At 42.2% G+C, this 19,607-nt stretch overlaps 1 protein-coding gene across 1 annotated transcript in view; it reads left to right on the top strand.

Moving 5' to 3' along the window:
- DGKQ (diacylglycerol kinase theta) overlaps positions 1–19,607 on the top strand; it is a 268,833-nt gene that overhangs the window by 230,804 nt on the left and 18,422 nt on the right. Inside the window, exons 17-19 of the mRNA XM_073591922.1 lie at positions 3,246–3,394; positions 6,205–6,386; positions 13,527–13,627. Coding sequence (XP_073448023.1) covers positions 3,246–3,394; positions 6,205–6,386; positions 13,527–13,627 — 432 coding nt within the window. The remainder of the gene's footprint in view (positions 1–3,245; positions 3,395–6,204; positions 6,387–13,526; positions 13,628–19,607) is intronic.

Genomic DNA, 19,607 nt, shown 5'->3' with positions numbered 1-19,607 from the left:
TGTAAGGCCAGTCCTAATCGCTTATCTATAGATGGCACTGTAATTAAGCTTCAGTCTAAATTGAAAAATCCAAGGGTGATATTTGATGCTACCTTTGATCCACATGTACAAAATGTTGTCAGAACATATGTTTTTCACTTGAGAAACATTGCTCATTTGCATCCTATGCTATAACACACTGTAGCTGAAAAGCTGATCCTTACGTTTTGTGTTCTCCCTGCTCTAGGTCTGGTGTACCTAACTCCACTACTAATCAACTACAATATGTACAAAATTCTGCAGCCTGAATTCTCTCTAGGTCTGGTACAAGTGATCATATTACCCTTATCCTGGAGTCTTTGCACTGGCTACCCATCAGGTTTTGCATAGACTTTAGGATCCTCTTGCTCACCTATAAGGCTCCTCGTGATTTGGCACCCCATTATCTGTCTGAACTTTTATCAACGTACTCCAAACCCCCCCCCCCCCCCCAGCCCCTGCTCCTCAAATTCTGGTCTTCTGTGTGTGTCCCCTACTCACCTACACTCGATGGGAGACAGAGCCATCTCCTGCTATGCTCCAAAACTTAGGAATTCACTTCCAACGAGCATCAGAGAGTCATCTTCTCTAAACTCATTCAAATCAAATCTCAAAACTTTTCTTTAGGCAAGTTTTCATGTAATTAGTCCTTTTTTCCTTTGCTTTATCCTGTGTATTTCTTGTGTTTTCCTTGTAAAGCACTTTTGAGAAGCTATCTTTGAAGACGCTATATGAAATAAAGTTTAATATTTGTAGCAATATGTAGGTGAATGAGTACTTGTTCCTCCATGGTTCCTGGATGGTAAGTTAGTGATGATGTGTATATGGCCACCATTTTGGTTGAAAATGGTGGCCAGTTAAAAAGGATGTCCAGCTTTCTGACCTTGGTTTATTAGTGTGTTTTATGTTAAAACCATATTTAGCATGTAATGTGAAACATGGTCACAGCCCACAGTCCCCAACAACCCCACAACCAAACTGCCCCTCCTCTACAAAATCCAGGGATTCTTCTCCCCGCTGGCAATTGTCATGGTTTGAATTTGGTGCAGCTCCATTCTGTGTCGTTTTGTATATCCCCTCCGGAAATCTGCATGTGGAATTTCCAGAAATATTATTTGCCTCCATATGTTTGGTTTATTACCAAAAAAAAAACATTGGGCCTTATTTGTGTGTGTGTGTGTGTCTAAGATGAAGTGTGTGTGTGTGTTGTCCTATACCAACAATTTCATTCTTCTGAAGTGAGTGAGTGTCTGGCTGGTTGCAATTTAGCAACATAGACTGTGCGAGGCAAGATTTGCAACAGATACGTTCATAAATTTGGGTATCCTTTTGTGAGTACTGAAAAACTGAAACATTTAGAAGCCAGATCAAAGTCAGTATGATTTTGAATTGTATTGCTGTTACCCAACAGTAGCACATCCTACCTCACCATTGCCCCTAACAAAATATAAAAGCCAACCGTTGCCCTATAACCAGTATTTCCAAGAAACAAGGGTCTTCGGCCCCTTTCACACGGACGGACCGTTTGTTCAGGTTTGCCTGTCAGTTTTTTAGGCGGACCTGAACGGACACTCCGTGCAGGTCTATGGAGCGACGGATGTCAGCGGTTACCATGTCCGCTGACATCCGATCCGCTAAAATCAGACGTAGAGCGATGTGTTTGCGTCTGTCCTATCGGATCGGATGCGATCTGATGAAAATGGACATGCTGTTCATTTTCGTCTGATCCCTCCATAGGATACGGCGGCGCTCTGACAGGCCCCTCCCCGCTCAGTGAGCAGAGACGGACCTGTCATCCGCAAGCTTAGTGCAGATCAATGGAGAGATCTGCTGAGCTGGCGGACTCTGCTGAGCGGATCCGCCTCATGGTAATGAGGCCTTAATGTACAGTACATACAAAGCAGGAGCTCAAATAAGCCAGATCGGCATCTTCGTGAATCAAGCATCTGGATAGTATGTACACCAAAAACCTTGTTTCTCTATTCCCCATGATAACTCTCAAGGCCTGTTCACACTGTGTGCAGTTACCTGTATTTTTCCTCATTGATAAATGCAGGTAACTGCACATTGTTAAATGCAGGTAACTGCAATGACACGAAAATCAATAGTTTTCCGTATGTCATGTTCACAAAAGAACACACTGGGGTTTATTTACTAAAGCTGGAGCTTGCAAAATCAGGCTCACTTCTGCATAGAAACCAATCAGCTTCTAACCTAAGCTTTGACAATAAAACCTGAAAGCTAATTTCTAAGCAAAAGTGAGCCTGATTTTGCACTCTCCAGCTTTAGTAAATAACCCCCAGTGTTTCACTCCATTCCAGAGCTGTGAAATATTCTGCAATGAGTTGAAAAAAAAACAAAAAAACAGCTGTGTAACATGATAAAGCACGCATCACACCACCCTTAACCGCACCTCTCTGCAGTCCAAAATGGTTAAGCATGCGGGCAAGTGTGAACGGGCCTTCAGTAGAAACAAAACTGATTTAGTTTAACACATCCACTTATAAGGGTAATACAAGTAAGCTGCTTATTAGAATAATAATTTTAGTTTGTAGACTTTGTTATTTTTATGTATTTATTTTTTTTGTTGTAAGTCCTTTTTTTTATTCCTGTGTTTATAGCAGACCCTAACTGTATCTGAGCACCAAAAACTAAAAACACTGTTTAATTAATTTTTATTATTCACAGCAAAATAACCCATGTCTCCATGTTTGTTTTGTTTAGTGATCACTTTGAAAAACACCCCCTAGCATTTCTAGCTGTTGCCATCTTGTGTAAGGGCAGATGCAGATGATTCATGTAGCATTTACTTCCTGGACACCATCTGCCCTTAGCTAAGGCATGCAAGCAGGAGGATGTGCTTAGCTGAGAAAGCCCTTCCTCCCCTCCTTAGGATGAAAGAAAACTAAAATGCCAATGAAGATTCCTGTACTATGACATCATATGCCTAGGCCAAAAAACAGGAAGAAATTTTGAGCTCTTTGTGTCCTGTTAAAGCAGTCCTACATTCATTTTGATGTTTTTCCAGCGCAAGGTAACCAGCCCCACCCAGGGTAACCTCTGCTTTATCCAACGTTTCATTTATTGTCAAAACCCAGCAACGTAGAATGCATTAAAATGTGCATAAAAAAACATAGCAGTGCACATAGAAAGGTGTGAACCCAGTCTTATATGTATGCTTATTGGTTATTTATTTGATAAAATTATCATTTTTGTCTTCCTCACAGATTTCATACCTTCGCTAAAGTCCCTTTTTTTCGAGTACTTGTTTGCGGTGGTGATGGTACAGTTGGTTGGGTGCTTGGTGCACTTGAGGAAATCCGCCACAAATTAGTATGCACAGAACCATCTATAGCAGTCTTACCTCTAGGAACAGGTAATTCTACAACAGTTTGATGATGTAGTAGTTGCTTTCTAGAAGAAAACACTCCCAAAAAAAGTCTATATATACACAGTATGTGTAATATATATATTTATGTATTTGTTTACATTTTTACACACTGGTCATTTCCAACGTTCCCCTTTGGAAAATGTCTAGGTAGATTCTAAGGTTGCCTCATTTTGATTCAGCTAAACCAAACACATGTCCAATAGTGGAAATATGCGTGGACGAATAGTTCTAATTTAGCCTGAATACCCTAATCATGGTGGACAAGGTAAAATTGTGTCTTTCAGGACAGAAAACGTATTTTAATCACAATACCTTTTTTGATTTATGTGTTTTTTGGGTTTTTTTTATCAACCAGATGTGAAACACGAGCATTTTTGGAAATCACTTCTACTGATCCTATGGATTGTTAAGAATGCCTGTATACTACACTAGGGAGGCTACCGACAATTTGCAGGATACAGTCAGAAACTACCTACATGTTACAAAAGACTGTTAGAAATCACTACCATCTAATAAGAGTCTGATTTTTTTTTTTAAAACAGGAGAGTTGTCCGAGTACTATATTGTTTGAGTTTATGAAGGCTTAGCAAAAGCCCTTGTTTTCCCTCTACATTTTTCTTGGCAGCTTCTCATGCATAAGAACCAAGATTGCTGCAAACTAGCTGCCAATTTAACCTTAAGGGAGGTCAACAGAATTTACAGCATTAAGGAAAAATGATAATGCTCCAGCACACAAATCAAGGGCCCTACATAGATTTCCTTGAAGGCTTTAAATGAATTGTACAAAAAGATATGGTATCTGGTAACCTTTGTTACAAGTGTTTTAACCGTTTCAGCCTTTGTACCTTTAAAACCCTTTTGGACCAGAGCAATTTTTAAATTTCCACTTACTGCGGTACTCCACTTACAGGCGGCTCCTACAGGCACAGCGATATACATGTACTCTGGCCACTTCTGGGTACAGAACACATGCGCACAGGGCTCTGTACAGAGGGAAGCATCTCTTTCTTCTTCCTGAAATAAAGATTCTTAGTAAAAAAGAAACACACACTTAAGCCCCTGAATACCCGCAGATGTTAACCCCTTCCCAGCCAGTGTCAGTAGTCATATCACTAATCCCTGTATTAGTGTCACTGGTGATGTCAGTGTACCATAGTTTGTAAATGATATAACTTTCACACAAACCAATCAATATACACTTATTGGGACTTGTTTTTACCAGAGACATGTAACAGAATACATTTTTGGTCTAAATTTATAAAGAAATTTGATTTATTTTTTATTGGATGTTTTATAGCAGAAAAAAATAAAATAATTATATTTAAATTTTCCGTTCTTCCTTTTTTTTTTTTTTTTTTTAATAATAAAAAAGCCCGGTGGTGAGCAAATACCACCAAAAGAAAGCTCTATTTGTGTGAAAAAATGGTTTGGGAACAGCGTTTGATGCTTGCACGTGAATGCATGTGCAGGGCTGCTGTTAGAAATCACGGGCCCCCTGTAATGCCAAGGATGTAATGCTTTGCCATGACATGACAGAAATTATACCACCATTAAACAAGACCCATTCAGGTGAATAGCAAGTGCCCCTCAGTTGCACTCAAAGCATGTGGTTGCGGTGCACTAGTGCAGGATTAAAGCAGGCGGTGAGAAGGCAATATGCCTGCTTGCCACCTGTCAAATTCCCTCGGAAGAGCGTTCCAAATGCTGAATGCGCTTCAGAGAGCAAAGCACATTTGAACAAATCCCATAATATTTTTTTTTAATTATTTTTTAGAATTTTTAACTTTTTTTAGAATTTTATTTTTATATTTTTAACTTCCCTGTTGGGAGAGGCCTTTGGTGAAATATCAGGGGTTTAAACAGACCCCTGAGGTCTCACCTTTGAGACCGAGAACAGGGCCTGAGAACAGAGATTCCCTAGTCCCTTTCTCTGTAGCCTCAGCTGCACTTAGCAGTGAATGAATTGGAAGGATTTTGAGGCTTCCTGTTCATTCACAAACCAATGCATAGTAAACAGTTTACTACGCTTCGGTGATGAATGTACACAGAAGCGATTAGTACCAATCACTCACTGTGTTCATTCAGGAACAGAAGAGGACGGTTAATAGGACATATTTACTGGCTCTCCATCCTAAAAATATTCCCTATGTGCCCGCAGCACATGCCAGCAGAATAGAAGAGGAGGGAAGCCGGAACTGCTGTAGGGGAGGGGGGCCTGGACAGCAGGGAGATGGGGATACAGTTAACAGCCCCCCTGCAGCACAGCCGGAGGGAGAAAAAGGAGGTGAAGCTGGCAGCTCTGCAGGGGAAGCCACAAGAGTCGGCAATAAGACAGTACAACTGGTGCTCCTCAGTGGCCCTGACATTCAAATCATCTGACATTATTGTTGAAACCTGCCACTTATGAGGAGAGATTTTTTTTTTTTTTAGGGGAGATACTATACAAAAACCTGTCAGTTTGGATTGCGAATCCCCCAGGTAGCTGTATACAACTTCTAAAAGTGGTGTATTGCAGGGTACAGACAGCTCACATTAGATCACTATAGTAGTGATCTGTTGTGGAAGCTAGAGGCTGGACATAGCACAATTTGTAAAAACTTCAGAAGCCCAGGAGCTGACTATGCAGCAAAAAAGGTGCAGGCTGTAATGGAATTATTCTTTTATAGATAATCTGCAGTATTTTGGATTAAATCGTTTTTTTGGGTTTTTTTTGAGCAAGTCATATGTTTAATAACTGCCTCAGATATTCACTGCTTTATGCACTTGATGTTTCACGGCAACAATTTCTCTTCTAGGTAATGATCTGGGTAGAGTCCTGCGATGGGGAGCGGGTTACAGTGGAGAGGATCCATATTCCATCCTTCTATATGTTGATGAAGCAGAAAATGTTCTTATGGATCGCTGGACAATACTTCTTGATGCTCAGGAGGTTGTCGACTCCATGGAAAATGGTATTTCAGAACCTGAGCCACCAAAGGTATGGTTATTTTATTTCTTTGCAAGGGAACCTGTCAGTTTTAATCTAATCTCCAGAATTCAGAGGACTGAGTGAGCTGTGTACCTAAAGTGACATAAAGGTTAAATTTGGTCTTAACAATAATAGATGTTAAGCCTCTGAGTGCAATCCTTTACTTCACTTTTATTTTTTGGTTTAATAAAGGTAACTGCACTATGAGCCTGTGCGCTCGCCTCACTTTTGTTTTTTTATTTATAGCCAGCTTTATGCAGCACGTTTCCTTCTCTAGGCCCTCCCCACTCAGGAAATAGGTTGCGCCTATTCCATGTAAACAAAGGTACACAAGCCATGAAAAAAGGGACAAAAAGAGGTATTGTGCTGTACCTAAGTACATAGCTCACTTGGCCTTGACTTTCCAGATTAATTCAGTATTTAAGTGGGTGGAAGTCCATGATAAAACTAAAATCCCTGTATCTATAGCTACCAACATTCTAACACTAATCTCTCTAGCCCTGAAAAGAAAAACTCGCTATACATACCTTTTCTACAGGCAATCCGACCCGATCTCCCACGTTGAGCTGTCAGCCATGGCTTGGCTGTGTGGGCGGGTGCAGAGGAAACGTCCGTCAACGGAAGCCCCATAGTAACTCTGGGTGACATAACTAATGGGTGGCGTCACTTCCCATTTATTTCACAGCCGTTGTCGGACGTTTCCTCTGCAGAGCTTCGGCCGCTGAAGATCGGGTTGGATCGCCTGCAGAAAAGGTATGTATAGGGCGTTTTTATTTTCAGGGCTAGAGAGGTTAGTGTTAGAATGTTGGTAGCTATAGATGCAGGGATTTTAGTTTTAGTTTCTACTTTAAAGCCTAAAAGTAACATTTGGCCTTTACATAAAGCTATACACAAATAGTGTAAAATATGCCTTTTTTTCCCTCAGGAGTGTGCCCTGTGCAGAGCAGTAGGATAACTGGTGCTCTGCCAGGCCAAAGTGTGTGCACTAAGGGCACCTGGCACTGTCTGACTGGCACATGTGCAGCAGTGTTTCCTGTCTTTCTAAGATTTAGCACAGTTTTCAAAGCCTAGTACTGCACATGCACAGGCTGTACACAGCGTTAGATCACAGAAAGTCATAAGCCACTACTGTGCCTGCACCTGCCACAGCGCCAGTGTCTGTACTGTATATGTGCCAGCTGGCCACTGCTCCAGGATACTGAATGGCATGTAGAGAGTGAGCCTGAGGCAGGGTTAAGAGGGTTCATGGAGGAGGACAGGTACTTCCTTTCAGGCCTGTTTTATTAAGTAGCTGGTCAGAAAGGCTGATTGATGGCTGTTTTGCTATCTGTGGTGAGGAGACCTGAATACTGCCTGGAAGGCTCCATAAGTGGACTGTGACCTGCTCTCCTGGCATCACCTTTCCCCGGGACCTGTCCGATCGGAACAGGGTGACCACACTCCCCGAATCAAGGAGTGCTACCACCCCCTGTCCATTGACCCGCACAATACATTCATGCAAATTCAGGCTGGTTGAAACACATACTGCATAGGCATACATGGAACGATATTGACCCATGTCGCATTCTGTTGGCTTCTCCCACATGGCCCAGTTGGTCGCAGGACCAACAGTGAACCCAGGGTTCCCTTTCCCCCTGCCGGCTCTCAGGAGGGTTTGATGCTGGGGTGCTCCTGGCAGTTGTGTTAAGCACCCAAGCAGATGCCATGTTGTCAACATGTGCCATCTTGGTGCTGGAACACACTTTCTTGCAATCTGCTCAAACATCAAAAAATCAGCTTCAGTGTAATCTATGGCCGTCATCTTTTGCAGGATCCACTGTCATGCCTTCCGCGGGTCACCCTTCACAGTAGGGCCACCTCTCACCATTTCAGCCTGCTGGGTTACTGCCTTCTGTAAACCCGCTATCTGTTCCACCAGCAAGTGGTTTGTCTCTTGTTGCACAGCGAATGCCTGTGCATTAGCCACTGCTAATTATTTAATCAGCTCCTCTATTGCTTTTTCTGATGTTTTTATAATCTGTGCAGCTTTAACCCAGGACATGGGATTTCCTGCACCCCTCAAACTGACTAGTGCATTCTCCATCTATTGTCGGGATCAGAAGGGTAAACAGGTGGCTGGGAGACAATTTGATCAACTTAAAATTCTCTTTATTCAGCATGAAACAAAAAAAAATGACAGGTTTGTCTTCAAATACAGTCCCCACACACAGCAGGTAAACTTACATTCAGCACAACACAGGCTTATAGGGCTAACTTTCAATTTTCTAGCCACAGTGGATGCAATAAATAAAGTCTCTTTTACAAGCCAATTCACCCAGCAGGTCAAAGTCCACTTATGGAGCCTTACAGACAGTATTCAGGTTTCCTCACCACAGATAGCAAAATAGCCATCAACCAGCCTCTCTGACCAGCTGCTTAACAGGCTGCTTTTCCAGCCTGAGCTTTTAAGGCTTGGGTTCTCCTATGGGTCACAGGAGTGCAATTCGTTTTGCACTCCTGTGACCTGTTTTCAGCAGAGAGCAGGATGAAGTCCGCTCTCCGCTGACGTCACTCATTAGCTGAGGCATCGCGTCATCCCGACTTCCTAAGTCCGGATCTGCCAGGTGCCTGGACTGATGGCAGTCTCAGCCTCTCAGCGAGCCGCTGAGACGGCCGCTCTCCGCCCCTCCACAGCTCAGTGCTCCAATGAGCGCAGAGGAACAGAGATGCTGACTGACAGTCAGCAGCTCGTCGCTCGGGGAGGAGTGAGGACCGAGCCATCAGTGATGTTCGGTGGCTTGGTTCTCAGAGCAGAGACTCCGGGGGACAGATGCAGCATCGGTCTGATGCTGCATCCACCTAGGTAAGTATGAATAGGAAAAAAACAACAACATACTTCTCTTTTAAATTAAAAAACACTTGTTCTCTTTTATGTATGCCAGTCCCCATTCTTGGCTACCAGTACTTGCAGAAGCCATTTAGTGTGTGTGCTCACCATCTGCTTATCTAAGCACATGCTGTATTATAATTATACACTTCCTATCTGTCTGAAGCCAAGCAAAAATTGCCTAAATTCTATAACTGTATTTAAGTCCGTCCACTATAGAATCAGATTTGGTAGATGGTTACTAAATTAAATCCTTCTCCTAGCTCTCTTGATTTTAAAGAGGAAGTAAACCCTGATGGGTTTTACTTCTTCTTTGTTTCCCTGCAAAGTTAAAGCATAATGGGCTACTATGCATCGCATAGTAGCCCATTATGTGTCACTTACCTGAGACAGAAGCCTGCGATGTCCCCGCTGACTGGAAGTGTCCATCTTCGCCCCTCTTCCTTCCAGGGCCGCAAACTCCGGCTCTGTGACTGGCCGGAGTCGCGTGATGTCACTCCCGCCTCTTCTGAGTGTTAAAGCCCATCTGCAGAGAAAGTTTAACCCTTGCAGTGAAAGGGCAGCCCCACTGCAAGGAAGCAAGGGTGAAATCATCACTGTATTACCTCTGACAGAGCAACAATATGCAAGTCTGAATGCTTTTGTGAGTAATGGTTAAAGGTTTAGACAGACTCTTGTTAATGTACCATGGACGGAGCACATAACAACATTACATTGCTAAGGTTTAATGGATTTCAACACTGTGCCTATGTACAATGAATGCTTGTATAGTCCCTTAGTAACAGGCAGGGATCTCTCCAGCTTCCTGCTGCTGAAGGTTAGAGGGAGTGAGGGGCTGTCAGTCTCAGTCTCCAGCAATAGGAAAAGCCACAAGGTTGCCTGGAGGTTGTGATGAGAAAGCTGGCAGTGACGTTAGCAGTGTTTGTATGCCCCTTTGGCTTCATCTCACCCACTGTCCTGCATTCTGCACACAAAAACCAAAAAAAGGTGTTCATCCTGCTTTTCTCTTTCCAAAATCCACATAAAATGTTCGTTTAAACCCAAAATCAGAAATGTCATATATTGCCGCTTACAAATCACTGGATGTGGTGACTGCATTTGTTTTCTTTTTTTTTAGTTTTTTTTTTTCCCCCATAGTGATCTGGCCAGTGACACACCTCCTGTATTAGTGGCATTTGGACAGTAGCATTGTCAGTCTGGAGGGAGGGGATCGTACCATGTACTAGCAGATTTAAATACACTAACAAACTGTAGTGAAACTCCAGCTAATACTTTATAAGCAGTTACACAAATGTTTTTTTTTCTTTGGGGGTAAAGGTTTTACATTAATGCTGATCATTTTAAATGTCCCTGTCAGTGTTAAATGGTTTGCTTCAATCCCATAACTGCTACATGTGTAGGCCACCTTGTTCTGTGGAAAAACAGACTTACTGGCAGGATCACCAAGTGAAAATAAAAGAAAGAAAGACAAAAAAATAAAACCAATGCAGCCATCACATCTAAGAAATGTTAAGCCGCAATAAAATAAATGTTTGCTTTGGGGTATAATACCGCTGTAGGTATCTGTAGTGCAGGGGCATTGAATTAAGATTCACAGAGGTCTAAATCGAATGTTTGTGCGATTACTCAAATCGTTCATATCATAGCCCCCCTCTCCTCCCATCTTTACAGGTGAAAGAATGCATGCAAAATCATACGTGTTCCCGACCCACAGAGGAACATGTTGCACTTAAACAGATGCACAGGGGTGCCAATAATTTTTAATGGCACCCCCAAGCATCAGCAGTGCATTTCCACGCCTGCCAAACCACATGGTTTCCCAGCACCATGTGGCTTGTTGTGGCGTGATTTAAAAAAATGGGTCAGGAACTTCTTTCCCCACGTTTCACACAGGTAGTGCAACCCACTGAAATAAATGATGACCTACCTGAGATGTGCGCACACACAGATCTGAACTGAAACGCATATCACAATCCCATTCTTACATCCGTGTCCTCCGTCCCCACTGCACATCACTGTTTCTTCACTTCATATCACCCCACATTACTCTCCTCAGCCCCCTTCACATTACTGTCCTCAGCCCTCCCACCTCCCTGCATCCTAGCAACCAATCAACTGCTTGTTAACTCGGGCAGCTCCTGCCCTCCGTCCAGCAGTGTGCTACCTCCCTCTGTCAGCTCTGTGAGGATGACAGCGGTGATGATTGGAAGGAAGAACTAGCTTGTAAATGGTGGAACCGTGGCAGGTCCGGATGGGACAGTGACTGTGTCCAGATGTGTACCACTGTGCGCCATTTAGTGATGCCTCTTGTAGTGCAATACTAGTGTGACACAGCAAAACAAAATAACAAGAAGGACATTGTATTTGTATTACCATCAGTTTAGAGCAAACGTTCACATACTGTGATTGCCCCTCCGACATTCACTTTTTTAGCTAGCTGTGAATTGCCCCGCCCACGTTTACTTGTATAGTTGTTTAATTTTTATTACTGGTACTTATATAGAGCTGTCAATTTATGTAGTGCATAAATACTATAGGGGCAATAAAAAAAGGCATTTATTTATTACAGTACTTATATAGCACCAACCATTTTTACGTATTGGTTTACATATACTGTATATTGTGCGTTCACATCAATGCCTGCCTTCAAGGAGCTTACAATCTAAGGTCCCTAACTCACATTCATACATATACATACTAGGGTCAATTTAGACAGGAGCCAATTAGCCTACCAGCATGTCTTTGGAGTGTGGGGAGAAATCAGAGCACCCAGAGGAAACCCACACAGGGAGAACATGCAAACTCCAGGCAGGTAGTGCCATTCTTTGGGATAAATAGTGATTTAACAGCTTTCCATTTTATTTGTATTACACAACTAGTCAAACATCTGTTTTGTAGTTTTAGCATTTAACTATTAAAGTATATTTAGCGGGCACCTACTTTTAGGTAGGTGACCATTTTGCTAGCTTTCTATGTCAGGTAAATTTAGACAGGCTTGTGCTATTACAGCAGGCCTGTTGTCAATTTCCATTTGAGTGGCAGGTAGTTTATGTGATAGTCTGGACCAATCATTGATCTGCTTGGTAATGCCCGGGACTCTCATATAAAAGCGCCAGTCACATGGTGTCAGGGGTTTTTGTTTTTTTGTTTTTTTGGAGTCCAGTCCTGCTCTGAGGAGCGAGAGAGCCAGCCTGGTTCCCGGAGGGGAGGGTGAAGGTTCCTCCCCTCCGGGGAGCCAACGGAGCTTCACCTTTGTGAGAAGGGTGAAGAACCGGTCCTCATGGAGGAACGGACGACATCTTACAGCATGTAGTCGCTGATGTCATTGGCCGCCCCTGCGGGGAGGGTTGCGGGCCACAAAGGAGAAGAGGAACTAAGAATCATTGCGGGAGAAGTAGAGATAAGCGGAAGGAAACTGGGTGATCGATCGCTTAGGAGCGACACACGGGCTATTGATCAAGTGAGTGAAAAGCCCCAGGGAGGGGTACTGTCCAGAGACTGAGGGATGTTGGTACGCAAGTCAGCAAGACAGGTGGTTGTGGCCTGTGACTTTGGGTTCAGCATTGCCCCGGGATTCCAAACAGTCAAGCGGGAGGAGTTATTCAGAGTGACTTTTCTTTAGCTCAACTTGGAAGTACCATGCAGATGGGAAGTAGTGGTAAAAAGGTAGCGGTGAAGCTGCAAGCACATATATAGAGATACAGACTGTTCTTAGAAGTTTTGCAGATAAAGACATTATTCAGAGTGACTCTTTATAGTTTATTCTCTATCAAAAAATTTACTTCCATCTTCCCTGATAAAGTAATCATCCAGTTTTGAATCACTGTCACCCGCAATGCTGTGAGTCTTTGCAAGTGAAGCAAAGGAAAAGATTAGAAATTAACCAAAGAGCATCTCAAAGAAAGTCCTTCTCCCATCCCAGTTTATGTTGATGAATAAAGCATTAAGAAAAAGCATTAAGAACTGTGACTTTTAAATCTATGGGCTGCAAGGGTTGAGTGGTAAACGTGAATTACGGATATAACAAATATTCAGCCGCTCCTCCGGGAGTAAGCGCTACATATACCTAAAGACAAAACTTTTTTTTTTTGTTTTGCTTTTAATAGTATAATATGGAAAGGTTAAAACTCTTTTTTTACTACTAAAGATCAGCAAAAAAATGAAATCACGTATGTAGCTATAACCATGAACCCCTGACATATTTAACTAGCATTCTGTAGCAATGTGCATACTTTAATTGGATGTGGAGAACACTTAAGGATGACATGTTTCATGTTTACCAGATTGTCCAAATGAATAACTACTGTGGAATTGGGATTGATGCAGAATTAAGTTTGGATTTCCATCATGCTCGTGAAATTGAACCTGGGAAATTCAATAGCAGGTAATCTTTTTCACTCACTAAATGCATTTGAGTCTGTTATTTGTGACATTTAGTGCCTACAATTACTTTTCTTTGTGGATCATAACCAAACCTTCTGAAGCATGCCATCCTAAGCATCTTCCAGCTCTTTTACTATAATCAGTTCAGTAGATAAGGCTTTCATTTGTCAAAGCAGATATAACCCAAATCACTAAAATCTCATACAGTAATACCTTGGTTTGTGAGTAACGTGGTATACAAGCTTTTTGCAAGGCGAGCAACATTTTTCTTTAACCACTTCCATACAGGGCATTTTCACCCCCTTCCTGCCCAAGCCAATTTTCAGCTTTCAGCGCTGTCGCACTTTGAATAACAATTGCGCGGTCATAGAACACTGTACCCAAATGAAATTTTTATAATTTTTCCCCACTAATAGAGCTTTCTTTTGGTGGTATTTGATCACCCCTGCAGTTTTTATTTCTTGCGCTATAAACAAAACAAGAGTGACAGGTTTTTAAAAAAACACAATATTTTTTACTTTTTGCTATAATAAATATCCAATTTTTTTTTTTAAACAAATTTTTTCCTCAGTTTAGGCCAATATGTATTCTTCTACATATTTTTGGTAAAAAATATCGCAATAAGCATATATTTATTGGTTTGCGCAAAAGTTATAGCGTCCACAAAGTAAGGGCATAGATTTATAGCATTTTTATTATTTTTTTTTTTTACTAGTAATGACGGCGATCGGCGGTTTTTATCGTGACTGCGATATTGCGGCGGACAGATCGGACAATTTTGACACATTTTTGGGACCATTCACATTTATACAGTGATCCGTGCTATAAAAATGCATTGATTACTGTATAAATGTGACTGGCAATGAAGGGGTTAATCAGGAGGGGGCGCTGTAGGGTTAAATATGTTGCTATTGAGTGATTCTAACTGTGGGGGGAGGGGACTCACAAGGGGAGGAGACCAATCAGTGTTCCTCTGTACAAGGAACACACCATCAGTCTCCTCCCATCTGACAGGACGTGGATCTGTGTGTTTACACACACAGATCCATGGTCCTGCTCGGTTACCGGGCAATCGCGGGTGCCCGGCGGACATCGCGGCCGCCGGGCACGCGCACCAGGACGCGAGCTATGCGGCCCCTGGACTGCCTGGAAGGCTGCGCCGTGATATGACTGCGGCCCAGAACAACAGCTGCACTGTCCTGCCGTCATATGATGGCGGGCGGGCAGCAAGTGGTTAAATTGTAACTTGATATGCGAACGCTGTCTTGCAAGACAAGCAGTAGAAGGATCAGAATTTCACAGTTTTAATGTAAAAAAAGTGGTATTACACTCACAATGTATATCCCGCGTTAAGGAGTCTGGTGCTCATCCACGTAAAGCCACTGGTAAAGCTTCTGGTGTCTACATTACTATATGTGGCCAGAGGTCCGGGGGTGCTGGTGGCTCCCAGCGCTTCCTGGAGAACTCGGAGACGCTCCCAGCTGGGTGGGCGTAACATGCGTTCGGAGCACCCAGAAGTGTCAACAGTTCTCGAGTGTCTCCCGAGTTCTCCAGGAATCGCTGGGAGCCACCAGCACCCCCAGACCTCTGGCCACATACAGTAATGTATACACCAGCTGCTTTACTCTATACACCAGCGGCTTTACATGGATGAGCACCAGACTCCTTAATGTGGGCTATACATTGTGAGTGTAATTCCAATTTTTTTTTTTTTTTTTTACATTAACCACTTCAGCTCTCACACCTGTTTGCCCCCTGTGGACCAGACCATATTTCACATTTCTGCTATGTGTCTGTTCATGAGTCTATAACTTTGTAATTGCTTATGATAAAGAATTGATACATATACATATATTGTTTTTTGGGGGACAAATGGGGCTTTCTCATGACCCTAAAGTCCTCTGAGTACTTTTTCCAAGGCGTCTGTTTCACTCATCATTTCAGCCCAAATTTTGGGCTGAATTCGGACCTGAAACAAACCAAACCAAAGACGCACAGGGCTGTGTAGATGTGTGAACTGTCTCCATAAAGAGCAGTGTTAATTTTGGCAGCAAATTTCGATTTTGTTTTAGTCTTAGGACTAAAATGGCATTTTAGTTTTAGTCCCATTTTAGTCATCGTATTTTAGTCAACTAAAATCTCCAGTACATTTTAGTCTAATATAGTCAACTAAAATTGAATGTGCACAATACACAGCCCCCCACCCTCTGCACAATACAAAGCCCCCCACAGTACACAGCACAGCCCCCATTCTCTGCACAATACAAAACTCCCCACAATACACAGCACAGCCCCCCCACCCTCTGCACAATACACAGCCCCCCCCCCCTGCATTCCAGGAGACCCCCAGTCTCCTGGGACAGCACTGCCAGTGTACTCTAAAGTTAAGAATAAATCACTGCCAGCCCTTTCTCATACACAGCTCCTCCTGTGTCACTCTCATTGTAAATCAAAGTCTCTAAATTTACCTCATAGCTTCATTCTTGCATGGACCTGGTCACATGACTGCTCTCCTCTGAAGATTCATGGATGGTCATGTGACCGCTCTCCTCCTTCAATCTAGAGCAACACTCCTTGGAGGAGGAGAGCGGCCAAGAACGAAGCTATTGAGGTTAGAAGCTTCAGCTTACAATGAGTGACACAGGAGGAGGAGCAGTATAGGAGAAGGGGCTGGCAATGATTTTTTCCTAATGATAGACTTTGCTGGCAGTGCTGTCCAAGGGCCAGGAGAGGTGGGGCGACTGGCTTGACCACCCCCCAATGTGTGGCACCCGGGGGCGGACCGCCCGATCCCTGCCCCCTATTGGTATAAAACAAATATACGCCGATAAATGCAGTAAATTCATGAGGGTAAACGTCCCTCCTTGCCATTAACGTCCCGTTTTAGTTCCTTAATGAAAACGGATTCTATTTTCGTCATAGTTTTCGTCAGTTGATGAAAATGTGCTGTACTTTTAGTTTCGTTCTTGTCACTGTAAAAAAACCTCTGACAAAAATTATGAAGAAAATGTTTTCGTTGGCGAAATTAACACTGATAGCAGGAGATTGTGACCGGCTCTCTATGCGAATTGAATTCGCATAAGTGTGAACCCAGCCTTACTGTGGGGAAAACATACATTTTATTTTGCTGCTTGTTCTACTTACTGCAACATTAAAATTACATTTTTGGTACAAAGCATGTTAACGTTATTTAAATTAATTAATTAATTTTTTTGCATACATTTCATTTTTCTTATAATGCATCAGTAATTTATAGTTCTTACTGATTTCAAAATAAAACAGATATACCCTAAACCACGTATTTTTAACAGTAAATTCTTAGAGATAACAATGTATATATGTGCTTTGTAAAAAAAATGTTTCCAGCAAATAATTTAAAATAGAAACATGGATCTGGAGATGAAAGTGTTAAATAGTGATTATACAGGTTGAAATGAAAGCGTTAAGCAGTACAAAAAAATGTCCCAGTTAATTCCCTGTGCACACAATAAAAACTTTTCTCTGTCAGCAGCATCTCTCTCTCTCTCTCTCTCTCTCTCTCTCTCTCTCTCTCTCTCTCTCTCTCTCTCTCTCTCTCTCTCTCTCTCTCTCTCTCTCTCTCTCTCTCTCTCTCTCTCTCTCTCTCTCTCTCTCTCTCTCTCTCTCTCTCTCTCTCTCTCTCTCTCTCTCTCTCTCTCTCTCTCTCTCTCTCTCTCTCTCTCTCTCTCTCTCTCTCTCTCTCTCTCTCGGACGTTTGTATGACGCCCAAGGCAGGCAACTGGTTAAAACTGTGATCCTTCTACTGCTTGTATTGCCCCTGGACCTCTGGTCACATACTGTATACACTTTATACTGTATTTTGTATTGCCGCGATCAATTTTATATAAATAAATGGTTGTGGAACGAATCATCTGAGTTTCCATTATTTCTTATGAGGAAATTTGCTTTGATATGGGTGCTTTGGATTACAAGCACGTTTCTGGAACAAATTATGCTTACACACCAAGGTATTACTATATATGCTCAAACAAGTAATACAATTAGCATGATAAAGATTGTATTATTTAGAACATGTCTATATAATCTTTTTAAATATGCAGCGTTCCTGGTATGTTGACATTAAGCTCCTAGTTCAGGCACCATCCAACTGTAGGATGACAATATGTTTCCAACTGTGTTCCTACCTTGCATGTCTGACAGGGGACAAGGGCTGGAGGGGATCAGCAGCAGTGGAATGAAAATGGAAAATAGTACTTTATAAGAAAAACAAAAAACATAGAAATGGATTATGGTCACCATGACCTAAATCTACTTTATTGCTTTTACCAGAGCTATCACTTTTAAACCATGCAGTTTGAAGTGAATTGTCCCAAATCATTAGATTGGACCAGTTTACTTCAGTCTCTAACCCCTCATGACTTATCTGGCTGTTGTGTTACATGCTGCCAGTTTGGGGTCCCTCTATGAGAAGCAGAAATTATAGTAGTGACTCCTGTGTGATGCAGAGATTTAAAACTGTTACATGCTTTAGCGTTAAAGTAGAACTATCGGCAAAACTTTTTTTTTCATTTTGGATGGACCAAGGGAAGGTTATAAACCCCGACATATTTTTTTTGCCATCTGTGTCAATTGAGATTTCCCTTCACTTCCTGTCCCATAGCCAAACAGGAAGTGAGAGGAAATCCCTGTAAATCAATGGAATTCCCTGGGGACCCCCAGGTCACCAGACCTAGTGTCCCCATTGGAAAATTTCCCCTCCTATTACTTTTCTGGGGACAACCCAAGATTTGGGTAATTTCTTTGACTTTCAATGATAATAGTAAACAGGACAAATAGAGAGGGTAAATCTCCTTAACAGGAGCACAGACAGCAATAAAAACTGACAAGTGTTCTAATCCTTCTCCACTAGAAAAAAAAAGTTTTGCCTTTTAGTTATACTTTATGAAAAAAGGTGAGTTTTTTGCTTTTAGAATATAAGGTACATATGGTGCCTTAATAAAGTATTCATACCCCTTGAAATTTTCCACATTTTGTCATGTTACAAGCAAAAATGTAAATGTATTTTTTGGGGATTTTATGTGATAGGCCAACACAAAGTGGTACATAATTGTGAAGTGGAAGGAAAATGATAAATGGTTTTCAACTTTTTTTAGAAATAAATATGTGAAAAGCGTGGCGTGCATTTGTATTCAGCCACCCGAGTCAATACTTTGTAGAAACACCTTTCACTGCAAATACAGCTGCAAATCTTTTTGGGGATGTCTCTACCAGCTTTGAACATCTAGAGAGTGACATTTTTGCCCATTCTTCTTTGCATACTAGCTCAAGCTCTGTCAGATTGTTGGAGAGCGTCTGTGAACAGCAATTTTCAAGTCTTGCCACAGATTCTCAATTGGATTTAGGTCTGGACTTTGACTGGGCCATTCTAACACGTGAATATGCTTTGATCTAAACCATTCCATTGTAGCTCTTGGCTGTATGTTTATGGTCGTTGTCCTGCTGGAAGGGGAACCTCCGCCCCAGTCTCAAGTCTTTTGCAAACTCTAACAGGTTTTCTTCTAAGATTGCCCTGTATTTGGCTCCATCCATCTACCCATCAACTCTGACCAGCTTCCCTGTCCCTGGTGAAGAAAAGCACCCCCATAACATGATGCTGCCACCACCATGTTTCACAGTGGGGATGGTGTGTTCAGGGTGATGTGCAGTGTTAGTTTTCCACCACACATAGTGTTTTGCTTTTAGGCCAAAAAGTTCAATTTTAGTTTCATCTGACCAGAACACCTTCTTCCACGTTTTCTGTGTCTCCACATGGCTTCTTGCAAACTGCATACAAGACTTCTTATGGCTTTATTTCAACAATGGCTTTCTTCTTGCCATTCTTCCATAAAGGCCAGATTTGTGGAGTGCATAGTTGTCCTGGGGATAGATTCTCCCACCTGAGTTGTGGATCTCTGCAGCTCCCCCAGAGTTACCATATGTCTCTTATCTGCTTCTCTGATTAA

This window comes from Aquarana catesbeiana, linkage group LG01 (assembly GCF_042186555.1).
Source record: "Aquarana catesbeiana isolate 2022-GZ linkage group LG01, ASM4218655v1, whole genome shotgun sequence".
In the NCBI taxonomy this organism is placed as follows: Eukaryota; Metazoa; Chordata; class Amphibia; order Anura; family Ranidae; genus Aquarana; species Aquarana catesbeiana.
This window is presented reverse-complemented; position numbering and strand designations above follow the sequence as displayed.